The 12,177-nt window shown below is 43.7% G+C and overlaps 1 protein-coding gene across 1 annotated transcript in view; it reads right to left on the bottom strand.

Moving 5' to 3' along the window:
- Positions 1–7,059: 7,059 nt before the first annotated feature.
- LOC123503186 (neuroligin-2-like) overlaps positions 7,060–12,177 on the bottom strand; it is a 156,561-nt gene continuing 151,443 nt past the window's right edge. The window contains exon 11 of the mRNA XM_045252733.1: positions 7,060–11,506. Within this exon, the coding sequence (XP_045108668.1) occupies positions 10,297–11,506 (1,210 nt within the window). The 3' untranslated portion in view covers positions 7,060–10,296. The remainder of the gene's footprint in view (positions 11,507–12,177) is intronic.

The raw sequence follows: 12,177 nt of genomic DNA, 5'->3' as shown, positions 1-12,177 counted from the left end.
TCTTTCTATGGCACGGAATTAGGAAAATGGCTTCTCTCTCTCTCTCTCTCTCTCCCGCCATATTTGTGTTAAAATGCTTCAGTACTGAGACTTAATATTTGGGTACAATTAGACCATTTTATTGACATTAGGAAGGGTCTATGGAGGTCAGAAGATTAATAGTTCTGAGTCTCCACTATTGTAATTCCAGCTTATTTTCTGAAGCTGTATAAAATCACCAAAACATGGGGAGAATGAATACGGACACGCGTCACGGCACTGTAGGGGAAAATGCGTCAGGTATATATGACACGTGTACAGGAAATCTCTACTCTCTCAGCATCTTTACTCCTTCAGTACTGGGACACATTTTTACCTTGAGTTTTTTTGGGTACGATTAGACCATTGTATTGACATTACGAAGGGTCTATGGAGGTCAGAATGTTTTGATCAAGAAAATATGAAAGAAATAATAAATAATAACAAAAAATATTGGTTTTACATCTCATATTGCTTTATAATCCATTGTGTTCAGTGTTCCTTGTATCTAAGCTGCCCTACGAATAAGAATAGACAACAAATGCTACTAAAAATGGTCTAATCACAATAAAAATGAAAAAAATAGAAAATAAAACAAAAGTATTGGTTTTTACATCACATTTTCCTTTTTACTCCTTTGTGTTCAGTGTCCTTGTATCTAAGCTGTCCTACGAATAAAAGAAAACAAGAAATGCTACTAAAAACTCTCTGATCACGTTAAGCTTACATCACGTCTACCTTTGTATTGCATTGTGCGAAGCGTCGAGCCGCCAATAGAATTACAGGGTGAATGGAGCTGGGCTTTGTAAATTAATTGTCTGGAAGTGCTTATAAATGTATTCATGATAGGATAGTATACAAAAAACCGCTCTCTCTCTCTCTCGTTCTCGTTCTCTCTCTCTCTCTCTCTCTCTCTCTCTCTCTCTCTCTCTCTCTCTCTCTCTCTCTCTCTCTCTCTCTCTCTCTCTCTCTCTTTTGGTTCTCGTTCTCTTTTCTCTCTTTTTCCTCTTTTTTTTCTCATGCTCACCCTGTTTCTCTATTTTTCTCTTTTTTTTTCTTTATTACTCTTTCTCTCTCTCTCTCTCTCTCTCTCTCTCTCTCTCTCTCTCTCTCTCTCTCTCTCTCTCTCTCTCTCTCTCTCCCTCCCCACCCCAGGCTTACCGTCCCCAGTGCGAGATTTTCCAGTGTCGGCATCTGAAAATTAACACACCTCTGGAAAACCTTGAGGGAAATTCAGTCGTTTTTGCTTCACATTAAGGGAGGAAAGTTAGCCGGTAAATTATGCATAAGTTGGACGTCAAATTAGACAGAGTTAATATTTAATGACGAATGTTTACTGGTGGATAAATTACTTTCGGTTCTGGGTGTTGTTATTATAGGGTTGGTGATGAGGAAGATGGTGGTGGTGGTGGTGGTGGTGGTGGTGGTGGTGGTGTTGATGAGAATTTGGTGCGTGTGGAATTGAAATTGATATGTACATGTCTTCTTTGTAGTTACTTGGTGTGTGTTACGATGAAATGTTTAGTTATTTGTACATATGTTCAATTAAAATATGTTTTTTTTTTACTTAATCCCTTTCAGTACCATGACGCGTTTCCATATTCATTCTGCTTACTATTTAGTGATTTTATGCAGCTTCAGAAACTTGGGTGGAGAGATTAAGATAGTGAAGACTGTGGCAATTAATCTTTTGACCTCCATAGACCCTTCGTAATGTCAATAAAATGGTCTAATCGTACACAAATCTCAAGGTAAATATGTGCTCCAGTACTGAAGGAGGTTAAACTTTACAACACCACAAAATAAACAAAGAGATCACAATGGCACGTGGTACACAGAGAAGTTTGTTGTGAAGTGGTCATTTTTCGAGTCAAGTTAGGTGTACTGGTTTTAAATGTACTTTATCTTGTACTTAGTTGTGTTTACTATCTTTGACTGATGTTTGTAAGAGTGAAATGGACTTTTTTGTCGAGCTATGCATATGAAATTGATATACAAGACTTTTTTTCAATTAGTTTGTACAGTGTCTTGAATTGAAAATGCGTGCCTGTACTTTAGTGATATGTATAGGAGTGAGATGGACTTTTTTTTTGTAGAACTATTAAAATGAAAATATGAGTTTTTTTTCAAATAGTTTTTACCGTATCTTGAATGAGAAATGCGTGATTCTACTTTAATGAGTGAGAAATGAACTTTTTTTTTTTGTAGAACTGTGCATATGAAATCTAAATACAAAACTTTTCAATTTGTTTCCACCATATTTTGAATTAGACGTGTGTGGTTTAGTGGTTAACTCATGTATGTTAGATTGAAGTACTGTTCCTTTCCTTTGATTAGTTAGCGTGTGGTGAATTACAGCACTTACCTTTACTTACCTGAGTTAATCATCTTTTAAATTTACATATCAATTCTTTTACACTGTAGTTACTTCTTGTATGCTAAAATAAAGCGTATAGTTACTTTTTATATTATTCAACGTATAGTCAGTATTTTATTTTGTTTTCATATTTTGTGTATAACTTTTGGATGTAAATGAAAACTAAACGACTCTTTTGCAATTATACTCTCCTTTCCGGTTATTGGGTTTTCTGTCACCTGTCCTTACCTGTCCAATGACTCATGTGAGGAGGAGTACAGGTGTGTGTGTGTGTGTGTGTGTGTGTGTGTGTGTGTGTGTGTGGAGGGGACAAGTGTGGGCATGGGGGGAGGACAGGTGTGTGGGGCCGCAGGTAAGCAGTGCAGACCAGTTGTCAGTCAGGTGTTGGGGGAGTAATTAGTGAGACAGGTAGCATCGCAGACACAGGTGATTGGGGCTTTACCGCGGCCTGGGAGGGGAACGAACCTATCTCTCTCTCTCTCTCTCTCTCTCTCTCTCTCTCTCTCTCTCTCTCTCTCTCTCTCTCTTATCTTCTCTCTTTTCTCACTTTTTTTCCTCCTTTTTTTTTTCTTCCTCCTTTTTTCTCCTCCTCTTCCTCAGCCTCTTCCTCCTCCTCCTCCTCCTCCTCCTCCTCCTCCTCCTCCTCCTTCCTCCTCCTCCTCCTCCTCCTCCTCCTCCTCCTCCTCCTCCTCCTCCTCCTCCTCCTCCTCCTCCTCCTCCTCCTCCTCCTCCTCCTCCTCCTCCTCCTCCTCCATTTACTCTCAATCTTTATGGACATCTCTCTCTCTCTCTCTCTCTCTCTCTCTCTCTCTCTCTCTCTCTCTCTCTCTCTCTCTCTCTCTCTCTCTCTCTCTCTCTCTCTCTCTCTCTCTCTCTCTCTCTCTCTCTCTCTCTCTCTCTCTCTCTCTCTCTCTCTCTCTCTAGACACGTTACGCTTTTACTATGTTTTCCAACACAAAAAAAGAAAAAGGAGAAAAAAAGGAAAAAGGAAAAAGTAACTCCAATTCCCTCCGGTTCTCACCTGTTAGTAAATGAAGGAAAAAAAAGAAGAAAATGTGTGAAAAGCGAACAAGAAGAAAGAAAACAATTAATTCCTTTCTAATTACGCCAGTGTTTTATGTTAATGGGTTTCTCATCACAGCTTGACGTGTAACTAATGGACCTCCGCCGCCACTCGAGCGCCACACAACACTCCACTCGTGATGGGAACACACTCGCCTGTCACAACGCCCGCTCATTACCCACAAGGCTTCTAAATGGCCAAGAATCACACGTGGAAGGATCATCGTGTGTTTTTTTACTTCTTTTCTTACGCCAAATCATACGTGAATAGTTTGTTATTCCTTCAAATGCCATGACGCGTTTCCATATTCATTCTGCTTACTATTTAGTGATTTTGTAAAGCTTCAGAAACTTATATGGGGGGTTTAGATAGTCAAGACTGTGGCTATTAATCTTCTGACCTCCATAGACTCCTCGTAATGTCAATAAAATGGTCTAATCGTACACATATCTCAAGGTAAAAATGTGTCTCAGTACTGAAGGGGATAATACAGATTTTCTTCTCCTACGTTTCTCATTCCCTTAACGACTTTTTCACGTTCATTAATCTTGTGGCATTTCAGCATTATCACCTTTTGTCAACTTAAATTCTATCTTATCATTTTGTAGTATATATTAATCTATGTGACAGTTTAATTCCTATCAATTCTTGTGGCATTTAAACATTATCATCTTTTTATCAACTTAAATTCTAGCTTATCTTTTATGTGTATTTTCATGTGACAGTTCCTTTTTCATTTTCATTTTCTACTTTTTTTCGTAACGCCTTTTCACGTTCATTAATCTTTAGCATTATCAATTTTTCATCAACTTTCTAGCTTATCTTGTATGTATATTTTTAAGTGACTGTTTCGTATTCCTATCACGGTATCTGAAACCTGAATATTTGATCACTAAGGAGGCAGTCATGTATCAGCTCAGCCTATCTCCATTTACTCATTCACCAGCCCTCCCCTGCTCTGCTATTCATGGATAAGTATTGTGCCTCGTTAATCACCCATTTACTTCACCGGTAAATGGAAGCACATCACAGAAGATCAGGTGAACCATTGGTAGTCACGCTGGTGAATTAGCCAGGCAGGTAAATATATCCACTGCACAAAAGGATGGAAGAGAAAAAAAAAAGGGAAAACATTGAGCTCTACGATTCTACATTTAGGTTACAGCCAATTTTTCTCTGTTTCCTCCTCACTTCGATTCTGCTCTCTTCCACTCTACTATTTCTCTTTTTCCTCTTCTCTCTTTCACTCTCGTTTTCCTCCATCTTCTTCCTCTCTCTGTTAGTTCTCTTTTCCTTCCACTCCTTCCACTCTCTATTTTCTCCACTCTCTTCCACTTCCATTTTCATCTGCTCTCTTCCACTCTGCTAGTTCCTTTTTCCTCCACTCTCTTCCACTCTCATTTACCTCCAGTCTGTCCACTCTGCCAATTCTCTTTTTTTTCTCTCTTTCACTCTACTCTCTTCCACTCTGCACTCTTCCACTCTTTTACTCTGCTCGGTTTCCACTATTCCTTAACTTCTCAGCAAACTTACCTTCCTCCCTTAACCTAACATCTCCCCATCTCTCCTCAAACTCACACACTTTCTAAATCACACTTCACACACTCAAATTCTCCTTTATACATGTGTAACCACTTCTTCCTCCTCTCCCACGCGCTCTTTTTTCTATTTATTCATGCTACAAACTCTCTCAAGGTCTCACAAACTTTTCTTTCTCCTCTTTCTCCATTTCTTCTCTTCCACAATGTTATAGGCACTTCCTAACTCTCGTCAGCTCTTCTATTTCTCCTTATCCTCTCACAGGCCTTACTCTCACAAACCCACCTCTCTCCCTCTCGCCTATCTCTACCTATATTCTTCCTTTTTATCTCTTCTCTTCCCTTGCCTCGTCTCATCCTCTACCCGAGTACAGTCTCTCCCAGTACACCTCTCCTCTCTCCCTCTCTCCCTCTCCCTCCCTCTCTCTTCTTCCCCATTCTTTATTCAGGTAAACCTTTTCACACGCTGAGCCACAAAGGTTTAAAAGTAATGGCGCTTAAATACCACTTTGTGTGATGAAATATGTGTTCTTTTTACATTTTTTTTAGGTTTCTCTTTTCTGCTTTTGTTGAGTTGAGTTGTTCCTGTCTCTCTCTCTCATTCTCTCTCTCTCTTTCTCTCTCTCTCTCTTGTCCTAGTCCTCATCCTCATCCTCCTCATTCTCATCCTCTTTATCGTCATCGTCATCATCATCATCATCATCATCTTCATCATCATCATCATCATCATCATCATCATCATCATCATCTCTTTTCTGCACCATCTTTTCTCCTCCACCAATAAGAGTTAACATAATCACTCCAGTCTCACAATAACCTCAAAATCTGACAGTGCTTGAGCTTCCTTTGCATTCCTCCTCTTCCTGCTGCTCCTCCTGCTCCTCCTCCTGCTGCTGGTCGTGTTTAGTGAGGGTCTGAGCAGTAATAGAGCCCTAGGGAGCCATTGAGCATCCAGACAGGGCGAGTGCGGGGGCTGTCTTGAGTTTATGGCCCGAGGAGCGAAGGGGCGAAGGGGCGAAGAGGTGAAGGGGTGAGAAAGAGGCGAAGACCACCACAATAGGAGGATGGGAAGGACTGACACGGTACATTGGTGCTGGCTGACTGGCTGGTGGTGATGGTGGTGGTGGTGGTGTTTTAATTGGTGTGAAATGTTTTGATTAACCACTTCAGTATCATGACGTGTTTCCATATTCATTCTGCTTACTATTCGGTGATTTTATACAGCTTCAGAAACTGTTGTGGGGGGTTGAAATAGTGAAGACTGTGGCCATTAATCTTCTGACCGCCATAGATCCTTCGTTATGTCAATAAAATGGTCTAATGGTACACAAATCTCAAGGTAAAAATGTGTCCCGATACTGAAGGGGTTAACTCCAGCATTAACACGCTGTACTGAATGGAAGGAAATTAAAGAACACGAGACACCCATTTACCTCCTGCACTGATAACACAAACACACACACAAAAAAAAAAAATAGACAAAAAAAAAACTTAAATGGAAATAAAAACACACCTTTTTATAATCTTTTCTGTAAAGTTTATTACATAAAAGATGATACATCGTATTTCCATACATCACTAAAAAGTCCGTCGAAAGGTATTCTGTATAAGTATTAATTTAGAGGGAGGAAAGGTACTACAGTGGCTGGGTCGCCTCGGGGAGACTGGCGCCTTCTGTTGAGCAGCGGCGAGGAAGGGTGACTCAAAGAAAACGAGGGGGCAAAATGGGGGCGTGTGGGATCCCTGGTAGCGGCGACAGAGAAGTGAGTGGCGGGGGGCGGGGGGGTGAGATAACCAACCAAACAAACGAACAAACAACACCTGGTACCCGGATCCTCGACAGGGACTTACAAAAAACGTGTTCATTCTGTTCATGTTCTCTCTCTCTTTCTCTCTTTATCTCTCTCTCTCTCTCTCTCTCTCTCTCTCTCTCTCTCTCTCTCTCTCTCTCTCTCTCTCTCTCTCTCTCTCTTTATTCTATCTTATTCTCGTTTTTGCTCTTTTATTCTCTCCACTGTTGAGTCTCTACACACACACACACACACACACACACACACACACACACACACACACACACACACACACACACACACACACACACACACACACACACACACACACACACACACACACACACACACACAGGAGGATCCGGTACTGTACACGAACACTGAAGGCGGATCCCAGGACTCTCAATGCAGCTCACCTGTACACACCTGCTTCACCAACGCACACCTGTCTCATTTGCGCCTCTTCCACACCTGCACATCTCTAGCTTCTCTTCCTCTTCCTCATCTACTTCTCTTTCTCACCTGTTCGTCTTTCTCACCTGTCTGTCTTTTTTACCTGTTTATCTCTCTCACCTGTTTGTCTCTCTCTCTCTCTCTCTCCCTCACCTGTCCATCTTTCTCTCACTTCATGACACGTGTAATCGTTAAATATCACCTCCGTTACAATGTCGCTCTTTTCTTTTTCTTCCTCTTCTCTTTCTATTTTCTATTTTCCTCGTTTGCCAAAATTGCGGTGATGGTGTTCTTGTTTATCTTGTCTGTTTTTGTCTTTCGTGACTTTTTTGTTGATTTATCACGTATATTATTTTGTTCCTGTGTTTATTTTGAGTTTGGAATATTTTCGGTGGGTTTCTTAAAAGGTTAAAAGTGCATGAGAATGAAGAAAATATGTCCGTGGTGGCTTTTTCGTTTACTTATTGAGCGTATTGTTTTGCTCCTGTGTTTATTTTGAGTTTGTCTGGAATATTTTCGGTGGTTTGACTAAAAGGTGATACGTTGAAAAGATTATGATTTGAGTCTTGTATTTTGAAACTGTACCTGGAAATTTGGTCTTGGTGCCGAAAAAAAAAGTATGCTTTATATTTGTAGGCCACTTTTCTTTTTTTGTAGTGGAAAGATTGAGGTGGCTTTATTTTTTTTTTATTTATACCATGTGGGCTTTTCACGGTACTTCCTATCTCAAAGCCCACCTGCTAGGAAACCATTGCCCCGAGTGAGGAAGCCCAACCTACACTCGGACCGTGGACAGGATTCGAACCCATGCGCTTGGAGACCCCTCGGAGCCCAAAGCATGCATGGTTTCATTGTACCACGACGGAATATAGGTAAAGGAATGTATTATTTCGATTTATCTCTTATTTTTTCACTGCATTCGTAAATTTCTCAGAAACCCAAAAATTAGACGTGAGTTTGATCGACTTTTTCTCCTGTATTGGAAAAATGAAGGTGATTACAGTGAAATGTGCATGAGAACCTTTTGAGAATTGCTTAAAAGTGCTTGATGTAATTTAGAACTGTATGTTTAATATATCGATATGTGCTGGGCCATAGTTATTATTAGGGTGATTAGTGTTGGCATCTCGTTGAACCTGTAGAAGCAAGTCATTTGAGTGTGATCGACTTTTTCTCCTGTATTGGAAAAATGAAGGTGCTTATAAGGAAATATGCACGAGAACCAGGAATTGTTTAAGAATGCTTGATATAATTTAGAGCTGCATGTTTAACATATCGTTGTGTGTTGGAAAAGAGATATTATTAGGGTGAATGGTCTTGGTATCTCGTTAAATCTGTAGAAGCAAGTCATTTTCACCAATCAGTAAAGGGAATCCCAGTGTAAGTAAAAGCACAGGTGTAGCGTATCACAAACACCCTCGTTTAGACCAGTAGGAAGTTTGCTGTTGTTAATTCTTTCTTTATGTTCCTTTGTGTGTCTTCTCATCACTCTACTCGCTAAATTGAGAACATTATATTTTACGTTGAGCAAGTTCTAAATCCTATACTTCCCTTCACTTTACGTCCCTTGAGCGAATACGATAGAGTACCGTCACACTCCCGTCACACTCCCGTCACACTACCGTCACTTCATCAAACTTCCGTCACTTTCCCGTCACGTGCAGGTCAGCGGGGATACCGTGGGAAGATACTGTCACCTTTAGCCGTCTCTGTTTCTCCCTTCCGTCTCTCTCGAAGCGCGGAGAGTACACGAGATGAGCAAAACTGCCCGTAAACTGAGTATCGTTAACTTAATGGTGTATTTTGATTATGGCTGGTGAGTGTGTGTGTGTGTCTTTCTCGCAGCGTACACTTGGTTATCTCGTTAAACAGCCTCGTTACGGCCAACACGTCTGCCTCTGTTTGTTTTGTTTCCCTTTTTCTTGTAAGTGATTGTGTTGGTGTTTTTCTTTTGAAGGATTTGAAGTCATTTTTTTTCTCTCCCAACTTTTTTTTCTCCTGTTATTTCTTTCTTTTTTAACCTCCCTCCTTGGTTACCTCTCAAGACTTGATGAGGGGAAGTGTAAATGTTTTCGCGTATATTTTCACACACTTTTATTTGCAATTTTCCTTCTCTAATCTTTCCTTTTGTCTTCCTTTTATGTATATTTCGCAAAGATGGTGACATCCTCAGTTTGTTAACTTTTTAGCATCACCGATTTACTTTCAATCATTTGGGTGAAGCATAAGTGAGCCGTGCCATTAATAAGAGAACCTTTAAACCAAACACCGTCATGAACAAACAATCACTTTTCATCTTTTCTTTCTTCGTTCCTCTATCTTGCAAATTATTTTTTTTACGAATCAAAGTTACAATCACATTTCTTCTTTCTCTTCAGGTGGGGGGCGAGGAACTGGGGAGAGATGTAGGTAACGAGAGGACACCTGGCTACCCTCGTTACCTGTGGGCCCCTCCCTCACCTGTGCCTCCCTGCCTCACCTGCGCCTTACCTCGCTGACAACAAGAGTTAAACACGGAGGTGAGTCGCGGCTAAAGTGATGCTTACGTATGTCTCATTTTGGAGCGACACATTAATAAAACACGCACGCACACACACCCATATACACACACACGCATTTTCACCACGCGAGCACACACACACACACACACACACACACACACACACACACACACACACACACATACTGCTAATATAAGAAAAGTGTGAGACCCAGAAAATGCTCCTCCACAGATTAATTTCGTCAGTTTTCAGCCAGCCCACGCCGGAGTGTTCTGTGCGTAGCTTGTCTCGTGGATGCGCACAGGAAAAACGCAACAAAATATTACCTACACGCACACGCTCACGCACAAACACACACACGTACGTAACTCGTGGTGTTTTGTGGTTCGTGTCACCACCACCGATATTTCTCGCTATTCGTGGAAAAAAGGAAAGAAAAAATAGATAGCGGCGCGTGTTAATCCTCTCTCCTCCACGCGGCAGTGAAAAACCATTTCCCGTTTTCTGTCACTTGAGCGTCACGAGTCACTGGGCCGCGGGGAAGGTGGCCCGGCGTTCAGGCGTTGATGTGAGAGAGGGACTCCTTGGAGCTCTGGCGGGGCAGCGTGGCGTAGGATGGCAGCGTGGAGCCTCGCGGGGGCGGCTGAGGCTTCCTGATGGAGGCGCCGCGTTGTAGCGTAGCGCTCCGGCTGACGCGCTGCCCTCCAGCACTGGCCACCACCTCGGGCGTGTTGCCGTCATCTGGGTATGGGGGTTTGGGCAGACACGGCACGCCCGCCTCCGAGAATTGACACGCCGAGGTGGAGCAGGGCGCGCCGGGGCTGGAGAACTGGCTGCCCGATATGGAGTACTGGTCGGTGGAGGAGGAGTACTGGCTGACGCTGGGCGGGTAGTGGTGGCAGTACTGCGTGCACTGCGACGCCGACGTGGTGGGGTATACGGATATGCTTGGCTCCGTGCACTGACTGCCGCCACCACTCCCGCCGCCGCCGCCTCCGCCACCGCCGCCGCCATTGCCGCGATACTGGTCGGGGAAGTGGCCGGTGGTCATGTCGGAGGGGTACTGGCCCACGTCAGGAGGGAACTGGCCGTTAGGGTTGATGTCCGGGTACTGTCCGTTAGCGGCATCCGGGAAGCAGCGGCCGCCGGAGCAAGCTCCGCCCTCCATGCCGTCACTGAGCTGGGCGGAGACGGGCGGCGTGGGCGGCGTGGTGGCGAGCAGCGGCGGGGGCGGGATGAACTGGCTGGTGGGCTGGGAGAGGATGGAGTGCATGGAGTTGCTGGTGTGGAAGGTGACCTCAGTGTTGCGGTCGCCGATGTCAGGCGGCGTGGGGAAGGTGTGCAGCTCCGTGCACTGCAGGTCCACGCCGCACGCCTGCTTCCCCTCCTTCACCGGGGAGGACAGCGCCTCGTGGGTGGACACGGAGCGGATGCCACTGTCCACGGTGCACAGCGGCTGGGCGGAGGCGCTGTCGTACTTGATCTTGGGGCCCAGCGCGTTCCTGTCCCGCTTATAGATGAGCGCAGCGAACAGAATGGCGTTGAGCACCAGCAGGGAGAGCCCGATGGCCACAGTGAGCGTGAGTGCTGTGGTGTAGTCAAGGAACTGCCCCCCGCTAGCCCCCGTTACGGCCTCCGAGGACCTGTTCACCAGCCTAGGCGCTCCCCCGTGGGCGGCGCTCACATTGGGCGGCAGATACTCGTCACTGGGCGTGGGCAGGGCGGGGGCCTCCGAGGTAATGGAGGCAGTGGTGGTGTGCAAGAACCTGAGGAGGAAAGGGCGAAGCGAGGAAGTGTTAATGAGGTTGAAAATAGTCATAATGCTTTAGTTTTGATGTTTGATAGGTGAATACTGACACTTATTGTACATTAGCAAAGACAGTATCAAAGTAAACGAAAAATTAACGTAATAATATTCGTTAATAAAAAAAAAAAAAGACTGCCAGGTTAAAGATGATATTGACTTAGAAGGAAATTAAAAAAACTACCGTGATATAAGAAGCCTTCCCATCACACACGCCTCTAAGCCACTGCTGGAGAGAAGACATTAATCAAGCTACCACCACCACCACCACCACCTCCCAGTTCACCGCGATATTAGGAATCTAGCCACGAACACCACCGCATGAACTCACACAAGGAAAGGAAGGAAGGAAGGAAGGAAGGAATGAATGAATGAAGGAAGGAAGGAAGGAAGAAATCGTGGGCTGGAAATACTCAGTGCAAGAACCACTTAGAAAACGAGGAACTCAGCTGGAAGTTAGAGGCAGGGGACTACTTTTTGGGAAGTTTTGGAGTGAGAACGTGGGGCATCGAGACTTATCATGAGAGAGAGAGAGAGAGAGAGAGAGAGAGAGAGAGAGAGAGAGAGAGAGAGAGAGAGAGAAGAGAAGAGGGGAATATGAGATAAATATATCGAGAGAGACAGAGAGAGAGA

This window comes from Portunus trituberculatus, chromosome 13 (genome assembly GCF_017591435.1).
Source record: "Portunus trituberculatus isolate SZX2019 chromosome 13, ASM1759143v1, whole genome shotgun sequence".
NCBI classification, from domain to species: Eukaryota; Metazoa; Arthropoda; class Malacostraca; order Decapoda; family Portunidae; genus Portunus; species Portunus trituberculatus.
This window is presented reverse-complemented; position numbering and strand designations above follow the sequence as displayed.